This window comes from Triticum urartu, chromosome 3A (genome assembly GCF_056163025.1).
Source record: "Triticum urartu cultivar PI428250 chromosome 3A, HENAU_Tu73, whole genome shotgun sequence".
Classification (NCBI taxonomy): Eukaryota; Viridiplantae; Streptophyta; class Magnoliopsida; order Poales; family Poaceae; genus Triticum; species Triticum urartu.
Window position 1 is genome coordinate 45,839,122 of NC_141875.1, and position 12,582 is coordinate 45,851,703.

The 12,582-nt window shown below is 48.5% G+C and overlaps 2 protein-coding genes and 1 pseudogene across 4 annotated transcripts; all 3 read left to right on the forward strand.

The window, feature by feature from the left end:
• The first annotated feature begins 1,323 nt into the window (after nucleotides 1-1,323).
• Nucleotides 1,324-5,917, forward strand: LOC125542660 (very-long-chain (3R)-3-hydroxyacyl-CoA dehydratase PASTICCINO 2B). Of its 2 annotated transcripts, XM_048705789.2 has the most exons (9): nucleotides 1,324-1,463; nucleotides 1,557-1,668; nucleotides 1,772-1,790; nucleotides 3,879-3,967; nucleotides 4,096-4,149; nucleotides 4,344-4,414; nucleotides 4,595-4,676; nucleotides 4,775-4,868; nucleotides 5,518-5,917. In XM_048705789.2, the coding sequence occupies exons 1-9, from the start codon at nucleotides 1,387-1,389 to the stop codon at nucleotides 5,586-5,588; spliced, it is 669 nt and encodes a 222-aa protein (XP_048561746.1). In that variant the 5' UTR covers nucleotides 1,324-1,386; the 3' UTR covers nucleotides 5,589-5,917. The 2 variants fall into 2 exon arrangements, with proteins under 2 accessions (XP_048561746.1, XP_048561747.1); XM_048705790.2 differs by lacking the exon at nucleotides 4,096-4,149.
• A 902-nt stretch (nucleotides 5,918-6,819) lies between these two features.
• Nucleotides 6,820-7,655, forward strand: LOC147978374 (uncharacterized; annotated as a pseudogene).
• An 887-nt stretch (nucleotides 7,656-8,542) lies between these two features.
• Nucleotides 8,543-11,283, forward strand: LOC125542661 (uncharacterized). Of its 2 annotated transcripts, XM_048705792.2 has the most exons (3): nucleotides 8,543-8,740; nucleotides 9,026-10,862; nucleotides 11,141-11,283. In XM_048705792.2, the coding sequence occupies exons 2-3, from the start codon at nucleotides 9,291-9,293 to the stop codon at nucleotides 11,189-11,191; spliced, it is 1,623 nt and encodes a 540-aa protein (XP_048561749.1). In that variant the 5' UTR covers nucleotides 8,543-8,740; nucleotides 9,026-9,290; the 3' UTR covers nucleotides 11,192-11,283. The 2 variants fall into 2 exon arrangements, with proteins under 2 accessions (XP_048561749.1, XP_048561748.1); XM_048705791.2 differs by having other exon boundaries at nucleotides 8,544-8,883; nucleotides 9,026-11,283.
• Nucleotides 11,284-12,582: the final 1,299 nt, after the last annotated feature.

Here is a 12,582-nt window from a genome sequence, read left to right on the forward strand (position 1 = left end):
GACCCGAGAGGTCACCGTCGGCGCAACGGCCGAACAAGCGGTCATGAGAAAACCGCCTAGCCGGAGAGTTTGGCCGACAGCCAAGGCTCCCTTAGTAACGGCGCCGTCTTTAAAGACGGGAAGAGGCATCCTTCCTGATTGCGACGACATAGAGGAACTCTCAATGAAAACACCAATGTCGGTGTCAAAACCGGCGGATCTCGGGTAGGGGGTCCCGAACTGTGCGTCTAGGCCGGATGGTAACAGGAGACAAGGGACACAATGTTTTACCCAGGTTCGGGCCCTCTTGATGGAGGTAAAACCCTACGTCCTGCTTGATTAATATTGATGATATGGGTAGTACAAGAGTAGATCTACCACGAGATCAAGGAGGCTAAACCCTAAAAGCTAGCCTATGGTATGATTGTTGTATGATGAAGTTGTCGTACGGACTAAAATCCTCCGGTTTATATAGACACTGGAGAGGGTTAGGGTTACACAAAGTCGGTTACAATGGTAGGAGATCTTGAATATCCGCATCGCCAAGCTTGCCTTCCACGCCAAGGAAAGTCCCATCCGGACACGGGACGGAGTCTTCAATCTTGTATCTTCATAGTCCTGGAGTCCGGCTGAAGGTATAGTCCGGCCATCCGAACACCCCATAATTCAGGACTCCCTCGCCCGACCTGCAACAGTCGATCAGTTATCTCATTGTTGCTCATACCCGTTGCGACCGCCGCACAACACACCAACTGGCCCACACGCCATACACGGATAGTGCGCAAGCATGCAGTCGTCTAAAGCAGCAAAGAACAAGGCCTGCAAAAGCATGGCACGGCAGAAAGGCCCACACAGCAAACTCAGCAAAAGCATGATCCGCGTTGAATCACATCGGTTACCACTTACCACACATGCATGCGTGATGTTTCAGCTATATGTTTGCATGCACGTTTTATTTGATTTTCGATATACTTCCTCCGTTTCTAAATATTTATCTTTCTAGAGATTTTAAATGAAACACCACGTATGAATGTATATAGACATGTTTTAGAGTGTAGATTTATTCATTTTGCTTCGTATGTAGTTACTTGTTGAAATATTTAGAAAGACAAATATTTAGGAAGAGAGGAAGTAGTATTAGCTTGAGAATACATATGCATGCATGCAGGGTGCGACGAACCACGTGGATCACATGGATGCATGCATGCATGGAGTTGGCGGGAAGTCGGTCGTTGCAAGTTGCAATCTGACCGTTCCTCAACCGTGTTACTCCCCAACCGCCTCCGTCCGCCCGATCGATTAAATCAACGCCAAACCAAAGTTGAGAAGCAGTGCAATTATAACGACACCAATCCCCAGTTGAGAAGCTAGCTAGCAGTTCGACCGCAGCAGCTCTCTCCGCAGTTAATGGCGACCGCCGCGTCCGCGACGGCGCTCCGGCGGCTCTACCTCTCCGCCTACAACTGGGTCGTCTTCTTCGGATGGTAATTAAGTAGCGCAACGGCCATGGGTGCATGATGGAGTGGCTATCTCTGGTTTCTTGCTCCGTTGACCGTGAAGATCTCTCTGGTTTGCAGGGCGCAGGTGATGTGCTACGCGGCCTCGGCGCTGCTGGAGAGCGGCCACGAGGCCGTCTACGCCGCCGTCGAGCGGCCGCTGCAGTTCGCGCAGACCGCAGCCTTCATGGAGGTCCCTCTCGTCTCAGCAGCTCATTTCTTAATAATTTCTTAATTATCAAGTTACTAACTGAACGTCTTGATTCCGATGGTACGCTCTGTTGCTGGTGGCCCAGATTCTGCATTCGATTCTAGGTAACTAGTTTCTTCTTTCTCTAGCCTTTCACGTTATATATTCTCAACATCGGTCAATCTGGACAAGTGCAATGTAAGTATGTAGGAGTATGTGTGTGTGGAGAAAGGCGTTTTGGTGGCCGAGCATCATGGAGGCCTCTATTTTTTATAAATTCAAATTCAAACTTTTATGGTTCAAAAAAATTTGAAAAAAATGTGTGTATGTAAAGATGTAACTAACATGTGTATAAAAATTTACGGAAACATTAACGCCCACACGTGTGGGCGTTTGCATCTCGCCCACACATGTGGATCCACGTTTGTTTATGGTTGCACGAATCTTGGCATGTTTGTGGTGCCACGTAGGAATGGGCTGGTGTGTGTGCATTCATCCGGTTGTCCACACGTCCATTTTCACCACACAGAGGGACTAGTGTGTGGGCATTTAGCAGTTCGCCCACACGTTAGTTTTCATTCACGCACAGGGGTTGGTGTGTCGGCATTTATCAGTTCGCCCACACGTCCGTCTCCTCTCCCACACCTAAAGTTGCCAGTTGCCATGTATTTTGCAGGGTACATGGCAACTGCCCTAGTGTGCTTGTAAGCAGATGGCAACTCTCTCTTTTACACGAACATGTCAGTTGCCATGTGTTTTGCAGGGTACATGGCAACTGCCCTAGTGTGCTTGTAAGCATATGGCAACTCTCTCTTTACCCGAACATATTATTTTGCCATGTCTTTTTGTAGCGCTACACGGCAACTGCCTAGTGTTAGTAGGTGGCAACTCCTAAAGTTTTCAAATCATGGCAACTACAGTAAACCGGACCATACATGGCAACTGCCTAGTGTTAGTAGGTGGCACCCCCTAAAGTTCTCAAATCATGGCAATTATAGTAAACCAGACTATACATGGCAACAACTGCAGTTGTCCAAAAATGACATCTGGCACTTGACCTGAGATGGCAACTATAGTTGTCCGACATGGCAACTGTAGTTCAGCGACATGACAACTGCAGTTAAACAAATATGGAAGAGGGTCCGGACCATGGCAACTGCGAGGCGCATGGTGACTGTCACGCGATGCGTGCGGGACCATGAGGTAGGAGGCCTGACGTACGGGCGTGTGGGCGTTATCTATTTTGCCCACACGTAGGCATATGAGAGAGACGACAAGGAAAAAAACAGAGGCATGTGGGCATTACTTATTTTGCCCACACGTAGATGTGTGGGCTGATCCTCTTAAACACCATACAAAATGTGTGGACAGACCCCTTAACACTCACACGTGTGGGCGTTCTCGGCATCCAAAATTTATGATGAAATACCTTGAGTTGCGACCTGTACAAAAAAGACAAATCTATGGCCTAGGAGGATGAATAGTATCATGTCTAGATTTGTCCTTTTGCACGGTCCTCATTTCATTGTATTTTGAACTGAAAATTTACACACATGTGTGTTATGCCTTCATGTATATCTGTTAAAAAATTCAGAATTTTTTGAAATATAAAAATATGAATTTCAATGAAATTTCAAATTTGAATTTAGAGGCCTCACTGGAGCCCGAGCTCCAAAAGGGATTTCCGTATGTGTGTGCAAGCTCTTTGGTAAACGTCTACGCAAAAAAAAAGCTCTTTGGTAAACGGATATTGTCTAAAAAGTCCTTCAAAATGGGACATCAAACATATTTCGAAACTACTTCGCGTTCGACAATTGTTGATCCAACCCTAGTATGATGTGAAATCCAGCGTTGTGCTACACTCCGGTCCGACCTACGGATGGCTTGATCAGTAGTGTCGTACAAATATCATACTGAAAATGTCGTCCCTTTAGCGATTAGTATGAAAATGTTTTTGCTAATAAAATAAGTTGGTATTGTAGATGTTGGGTTATATATTTCTATAGAGCTGGTAAAATTAAAGAAGTTTGGCTTAAGAGAAACTCAAAACTTAAGTAATTTAGAATGGTGGGAGTAGTATCATTTCATTTGCTCTTGCAGTTACCGTTTATTTAATTGAGTATACATAGTGCACTCCTGGCAAACTCATGAACTTGCATGGTGTTCTCACCTAACTTTATTGTTTGTTGTGATGAATGTCCAATTATTAATAGGGTTTGTGAGGTCTCCGATCTCGACAACTCTCCCACAAATCACTGGAAGATTGTACATCACATGGGGCATCTTGTGGAGCTTTCATGAGGTATCATCTACCTCTCGTCCATAGTTACCAAGACTTTGATCTTTTTATATAATTAGTAACACAAATTTAGTTTAGTTTCTCAACGGTAGTGATTTAATGGTCACTTTGCACATTTAACCGTCTTGCAGGCGCAGTCTCATATTCTTTTAACTTCATTGATCATAAGTTGGTCTATCACTGAGGTATACATGTGGCCAAGACACCATGAGTTATATATATATATAAGGGTGTATTAAGTATGAGATCTAAATTGATAGTAATTCTTGAAGTTCTTCAATGTAAACATAAGCTCCCTTGTTGATCTTAACAAAACCAGGATTTGCAATATTCTTCACTTTAAATATAATGTTATAGAAATCATGTTGGTTGCCTCCAGGTCATCCGATATTTTTTCTTTGGTATGAAGGAGACATTTGGGGTTGCACCTTACTGGCTCCTATGGCTTAGGTAGGTACTAGTCATATTTCAAATTTGCATCTTCCATACTCCTATAGCTTAGGTAGGTACTAGTTATGACAAAAGAGGAAAATATGGTTTAACACAAACTTCTAAACAAATCTAGTATATTTTCAATAAATTGTTCTTAGGGCCTCTAGCTTTATAGTTTGTGCGCCTATTTGTTTGCAGGTATAGCACCTTTCTGGTGTTCTATCCTACCGGCATCGTAAGCGAGGTTGGCCTGATCTTAGTTGCCATGCCTTTTATGAAGGTAACCTAAATTAATAAGTAAAGATGGAAAGGGCTCCATGTTGTTCAGATGAATAGTCTTGTTTGTTACATGCTCTGATATTTGGAGGTTTGCCTCAGACATCAAGGAAATATTTTATGATGCCTAATAAATGGAATTTCTCCTTCAACTACCACTATGAATTGACTCTTGTCACAGCTCTAATCATACCAGGTACAATACTCCTTCTCGATATTATCCTTCATTTTGCAACCAAAGTTATCTTCTTTTTAGCAACCATCAATAGTGGTCCATTTCCATTAAGAAGAATACAATATGGAATAACTATAAACAAGGGACCATTTTTTCGTGGGAAGCATTCTTAAACCCCCTATCATACAGCTGGTAACAACTTTGTCAACCTGTGTTACACTCTTGGTTGTTGTGCCAAAGGTTACTTTGGTGTAGGTTAGCCTCTGCCAATGAAAATTCTTCTATTTTGACACGTCTAGACACTCCACATGATGCATGTAAATAGATCACTTTGCTTGTGTTAGACATGCCCTTTTGCATGAGGATATTTCAATGTAGAATTACCAAGAGAGTGAAGTGCAATGGGTCTCCCCATGAGAGCCTTCCACGTCTTTTGAATTTTGAATATGCAATTGAACCCTAAGCCAAAATCGCAGTGTCCCCCATTTAATTGTTTAGAGGGTGAATCTCATAGACGTAGCTGAAGTTATAAGGATGTTGAATTATGTGTCTTTGTGCATAGTAGTGCCTAGATGTACCACCTATATTATGCACATAATGGTGTTAATGTTTTATTAAAAAGGGTGGAATTTAACAAGATAACTCTTGTTTTATCTGGTTGCATTTGCAGGATTTCCATACTTGTTCCGTTATATGGTGGCTAAGCGGAAGAAGGTCTTGTCGGCGGCAAAAACGGCATGATACTGCAATTGCTTCTTGACCAATCATGTTGAGACAGATGGAATGTAGAATGCTAGAATATACTCTCTCTGTAAACTAATATAAGATCGTTTAGATAACTACTTTAGTGGTCTAAACGATTTTATATTAGTTTACAGAGGGAGTACTCTTTAAATCTTGAATCGTGTTTTGTGTCATTCATTGATCACTAGCTTCAAACTTGCTTGGTATCTCGTACTTGTAATCTCCGGTTTGAATTATTCTCAATCCTTTTCAGCAATAAATGGTACATTGTAACAACTTCACAAAAATGAAATAGTGTTAATTTTGTATGTTAGTGTTTTACTGTACTGTGTTTTTGCATTTCCCTTTCTGTCTAAAAAAGTCTAGGAGTGTCGTTTTCATCTGAATAGAAATGAGCGATGAAATGGAAGTGTGACATGTTGTTGGATCATCCTAACAGCCACAAGTGTGACATGTTGGCTTGTGAGTTGTTTTCTTTTCCCTTTTCCCTTGGTGCAACATTTTTTTCTCTTTTACATTTGCATGTTTGATAAAAAAAAGAGTGTACAACGTTTTTGGAAACAAATATGACTGGGATTATACTCGTATAAAAAGTTTGGCCAAGGAATGATTCTCATTGACTTTAGAGAAAAAAAATTATGACGACAATATAGTATGAATAGTACTTGTATCTAGCGTTTTTTGGCAAATCTTTGACCCTGGATACAATCAAAGGCATTTCATGTTTAATCTTTTTTATACAAGTGCAATACTTGGTCATGCTTGATTCCATAAAATGTGTCGAGGTTTTTTCTTTTACCTTTTTTAAATTATTAACTTATTTTTGAATATAGGAGGGTGTGCCCCGAGTGCTCCTATGTATTTTCGGTTTATGCACATTTTATCTGCTTGACCATACACTCAAACATAGGTCAACAACGTGCGCATGCATCCAGCTCAATCTTGCTTATCAAGTCTATAAATCATTTGTTTTACCACTTGAGCCAGAGTATCTTCCCTAAACAATTGCGACCACTTTGGCCTCTCAGAAACAAGTGGTACTTAGAATATCTCCAGCAGTTGGCCCCCCAAGCGGCGATTTTACGCGCCCCCTCGGGGTGAGGCGGTGCAAAAATCGGCCGAGTGGGTTCCCAGCCACTCGCCCCAGGGTCGCCCCAGACGCGTTTTTTTTTATTTTTAAAAACTGAATTCGGTATAGTTCGGCTAAAATTCGGCAAACTTGATATTCATGTTCGGCGTTTTACATAAATTATTTTTTATAAGATATTCTATGGGGCGAAGAACTCGATCAGCGCGGCGATGTCGCCGACGTCCTCGTCGTCGGCGGCGGCCTTCTCTTTCTTGATGGCGCGGCCGCCCCTGCTGGACCCCTGCCCGGCGTCTCCATGGCGGACAGGCGGTGGCGGCGCGTCGTCGTCGTCGTCGCGGTCGTCGAGGACGACGATGCCTCCCTCGTCCCAGCCACGGTGACGAGCTTCGAACCGCGCAAAGGCGGCGCGCTGGCGTTCCCTCTCTGTCTGCACCCAGTCGTCGCGCGCCCATTTGAGGGCCGCTTCGTCGTCGAGCGCCTCCTGCTTGACGGGCTCCGTCTTCACGACGGGGAGCCCCGGCTCCGGCTTGACGGCGGCGAGCCCTGGCTCTGTCTTCGGCTTGACGAAACGCGGAGGAGCCGAGGAGGTGGCACGCCGGCCGCCCTCGTTGATGACGATGTCGGCGCTGCGTGTGCGCCAGCCGAGCGGCGTCTCCGCGGCGGGCTCTGCCTTGACGCCGAAGAGCGCCGGCGAGCCGGAAAAGTGGGAGGAGGAGCGGGAGGAGGAGGAGGCGAACCTTCTGGGCACCCATGGCCCGGCGCTCCGTCGAGGGGCCGGCACGGCCACCGCGGCAGGGTACGCCAGCGGCGGGTTGTTGTCGCCCTCGAGGTGTGCGATCACCTCGTGCAGGGTGCGGCCGGGGACCCCCCACCAGACGCGGAGACCGTCACTGCTCTTTGTGTCGCCGACCACCGCCGCCCCGGCCGCCCCGTTCGTGGACGCCAGCCTATGCGCCTGTCGTCGCTGGAAATAGTCAGTCCAGGCGGCGTGGTTGTCAGCGGCGTACTGGGGGAAGGCGCGTTGCTCCTCCGACAGGGACGCCCGCACGCGGTCGACCTCGGCGGCAAAGAGGCCGGGGCGCGCGTCGACGTCGGGCACAGGGGGATGGGGACACCGCCGTTGCTGATCTTCCACCCCGTCGGCCCAACGCGCATGTCCGGCGGCGCCGGGATGTTCGCCTCGAAGAGAAGCCACGACTCGCACTCCTGGAGCGTGCGGCGGTCGAAGCCATTGGCTGCCGCGGCGTCGTCGGGAAAGCGTTCGGACATGGAGAAAGAAGGGGAAGGGGAGGGAAGGGGAGAGCTCGACGGCGGAAGGGAGGGATGGCGACTGGTTTGGGCTCGGCAGCGGAAGAGAGGGACGGCGGCTGGTGTGGCCAGCGGCGAGGGAAGTCTCTGTTTATATAGCCCCAGGCCATGTGAACGCGTGACAGAAGGGAAGGCGTCGCTGCGCCGGCCCGTCCGTGACGCGCCGCGCGTGATGAAGGAATCAATGGCAAGGCTGACCGGCGACGGTCAGCCTTGCTATTGATTCCCCGCGGGAAACTGAGGCATTTCGATGTAAATGCATCGTTGCAAGTTGCGCACGGATGTATCGGGCGAGGGGTTCACCCTCATTTTTTAAGGTAGTGTCGACACAAATATCAATGCAAGAAATTTCACACGGTAGAAATCACCCAAAGAAACAGGCTCCAAAAAATTCGAACAGATTTTGAGAAATTTATGTAAAATTCAATCGAGTTTATATTACATACCAAGAAAAAAAAGTATAAACGGGGAAAACGCGGTTGCAGGCTGCGACCCGCAAGGCCGCAACGAGACGAGACCCGAACCCGCTGACGCCACGCCTCGACCGACCACCCCACCCCTCTTCTTCTTTGGCTGGCCCGCCCCTCTCCCTCTCCTCTCTCTTCCCCTCCTCTTCCCCTCTTCCGCCCCACCCCCGCGTCTCCGGCGAGGGCTCAGGCCGCGGACCCGTCGACCCGCGCACCTTCCTTGCGAGAGCGCCTCCTCCACGGGAACAGCGGCCTCGCGGGAGCTCCCTTCTCCCCTCCCCAAGGTTAGAACAGATCAGAGCAAGGTCTCCGGCTCATCTTTTTCATTCTCGGCGGCGATTCTTGGGGTGCTAGTGGGATTCCCCAGGTTTACTCCGGCATGATTCGAGAGCAGATTGGTTCCTCCGGGTGAAATTTTGTTGAACCTGTAGGTATCTACGGAGAAATCGGCTTTGCTTAGAACAGAAAGAGGGCTCAAGATTTCAGTACTAATTCGCATGCTGTTAATGGCGTTCGTTCATTTGACGATTGTGAGAAGTAACTTTTGTTCCCCGTCAATCAATTCGCAGGTCTGCGGCGCCGGATTGGCCTCATCAGCTCGAAGATCTCGAACTTGTTTCCAAGCAAGGAAGGAACCCTCGTCGCAAATCTCGATCTGTGGATTGGTGGGCAGAAAGACTCGCCTTTTATGGGGCAGCCCCGTGAGAAACCCGTGCCATGATTGGGGCGTCAGGGGAGGAGAGGCAGTGGTAGGAGGAGGTGCAGCAGGAGGCAGGAGAAGAAGAGCAGGCAAGGATAGGCAGGACCAAGGACAAGGAGAGGAGGGAGCTCTCCATGGGAGGAGAGCCCCTCCTCACCTCCCTCTCCATGGAGAACAACAACAGCCATCCCTGCACCCTCCTCTCCATGGACCCGGCGGGGTCGCACCCGGCCTCAGCCGAGTCATCCGGCGGTGGCGGCGCCGTCAACGGGGTTGGCGCCAGTGCTGACAGGGAACTCTTCATCATTCCGCGGCACGAGTCTGTGCGTCAAGGCCCGCCGGACATCAACGTCCCGCTGTCAGCAGACCCCTCCCCGCCGCCTGCATTGTGGAGCCTTGACACGTTCGACATTTTCGATGTCGGCCTTGGCACGCACACCCATGAGTCTGAGGTTGCGCTGACCCTTCCAAAGTCGAGCGGCAACGGCAGTGCCGCAGTCGGCGTCGGCGCGAGGAAGTGCGCCAAGAGGGGGGACAGCATTTGGGGAGCCTGGTTCTTCTTCAATCACTACTTCAGGCCTGCACTCGTGGAGAAGGCAAAGGAGAAGGTGACGCGGGACGCGTCTGGGAGCATCACCGGCTTTGACAAGTCCGATCTCCGCCTTGATGTCTTCCTGGTGCAGCATGACATGGAGAACCTGTACATGTGGGTTTTTAAGGACCGGCCTGACAATGCCCTTGGGAAGATGCAGCTCCGGAGTTTCATGAATGGGCATTCCAAGCACGGGGAGCCATCTTTTCCGTTCAGTGCGGACAAGGGCTTTTCGAGGTCACACCGCATGCAGCGAAAGCACTACCGTGGTCTGTCCAACCCACAGTGCCTTCATGGGATTGAGATTGTGAACTCACCAAACTTGTCGGCAGTTCCTGAGGCTGACATGAAGAGGTGGGCTGAGCTTACAGGAAGGGAGCTTAATTTCTCAGTACCATCTGAAGCGAGTGACTTTGAGTCATGGAGAAATCTTCCAAGCACTGATTTTGAACTTGATAGGCCACAGCCAGCAGCGTCAAAGACCGTCCCACATACCTCTCATAATAATAATCACAAGAAGGCACTGAATGGTTCAGGTCTGAATCTATCTACACCACCGTCATCAGACGATGGGATGGACCTTTCACCAAAGTGCCACAAACGCCGCAAGGACTTCTTTGGTCATGGCGTAGAAGAGGATTGTGCAATGGCCAATAATTCCTGTTCGGAGAGGGAGCAAGAGGTTGAAGTACACACCGGTGAGCCGTCATGGATGCATGACTTCACTGGCGTGGCAAAGCACGCAAGTGGGCCTGTTACTGCTGCCAAGACGATATACGAGGATGATGAAGGCTACCTGATAATGGTGAGCATGCTCTTATCCGATCCACACAGCGTGAAGGTCACCTGGAGGAACACGCTGACGCATGGCGTCGTGAAGATAACATGTGTGAGCACCGCCCGCATGCCCTTCATCAAGAGGCACGACAGGACCTTCAAGCTGACCGACCCTTCCCCTGAGCACTGCCCTCCCGGCGAGTTTGTGAGGGAGATACCTCTGGCCACAAGGATCCCAGAGAACGCCAAGATCGAAGCGTATTACGACGAGACCGGCACTGGACTGGAGATCATGGTACCGAAGCACCGGGTCGGGCCAGAGGAGCATGAAGTTCAGGTTTGCATGAGGCCCCCGCATCTTGGCGACAATGATCTCGTTTTATCATAATAGAACAGGAAAAAAAAACATTTTAGCCTCTTACTAGGTCATCCGGTGTCATGCCATGAGGCACCGGAGCATAGCAGCAAAGCTATCATCATGCCATGGATCAAAAATCGGAAATTTTCTTTCGGCACTGAACATTAGTCGCACTTATCTGTCTGTCTGTCTCCCTTAGGCGGAAAATTACCTCTTCCTCCTCTGTTAATTCCCCTCTGTACTTTCTTTCTATACAGGTGCTACATCACTACATTGGTGGTGATCCCCTTGACTATTCCTTTCTGTGAAACATGGCAAAGCTAATAGTAGTATATATTCTGTCCCTGTATATTCCGAGAATTGGGTTCATAATAATGTGGACAGCTACTACTCATGAGCAGAGTCTGTCGATATCGCTGTTGTAATCATTGTCCTAGGCATCTTAGCATACTTGTATGTGTCGTACTACATAGGTATGGCCTGGATCGCTCTCGGCATAAATGGGAACTTAAGATTCTGTTGCCTGAATCTGTGCCCGCACCTTGGTTATTCCTGCTGATGACCAGGGCTCGGTTTTCGGCAGCGGTAATACTGAATCTCGCTGCTCCTGGCTCGCTCCAGCACGAAATTCTCAGTTTCATCCGTACTTGTGGGTGATGCTGTGTGAGCAAATAAGAAGATATTCTTACATGTTTACAGTACAAAGGTATATTTGCTGAGACTTGATAGAGGATCTTTCTTGACTGACATGTGGCTGAATTATTAGTGATGATCAGAGCTCAGTTTCCACAGCGGTAACAAAATCTCGCTGTTTTGTGGCTCAACTCGGGATGCATTTCTCAGTTTATCCTGACCTGTGGGTGATCTCTGGGTTGATGCTGTGTAGCCCCACATTTGCAGTACAAGGATACACATCCCCCTTGACTACTATTCCTTTCTTTGAAACATGATAATAGCAGTATATATTCTGCATGTGCATATATTCCGAGGATTGGGTTCATAATAATTTGGACAGCTGCTTCTCTTGAGCAGAGTCTGTCGATATCTCGCTGTTGTAGTCACTGCCCTAGGCATCTCAGCATACCTGTATGTATTGTGCATTTGTGCTATATACGACCCGGATCGCTCTCGGCATAAATGGGGACCTAAGATCCTGTCTGCCCGAGTCTGTTCTGGCGCCTTGGCCATTCAGATCTCAGTTTTCGCGCTTAGGTTTGCGGTTTTTTCCTGACTTGCATTGCATGTGGCTGGCAGTGAGCCATGCTGCTTCACCATTTCACCGGCTGCACGCGGCCGGTGGTGTTGTAGAATGACTGTCTATGTCTCCTTTGTGTCCTCTTTGTGGCCAAGCACCAGCAGCAGCAGCGGCGAAGCAACTGGTGACGGTGTCAACAAGTCGCCTGTCCTGCCTTTTTATGCTTTCAGATGGGCACTTACGCACGAGAGAAATGCTTTGCATATTTCGCTGCGAGTGCACACGCAGAGGTGCTCATCAAATCAGAATTGCTTTTTCCCCAGCGGCTGACCTGAATTGAGCCAGCGAGTGGGGCGGCTGCCGGCAGGCCGAAAACAAGTGGTGTTACGTGTGACCCTCCCCACGGGTGGTGAGGTGCTCAATTACACGGTTGAAATGCACCCTAGCTATGTGTGCCACTGCCAACCCTTCTTCCTCCTCGTAGATGAAACGGTGTGTGCTCAT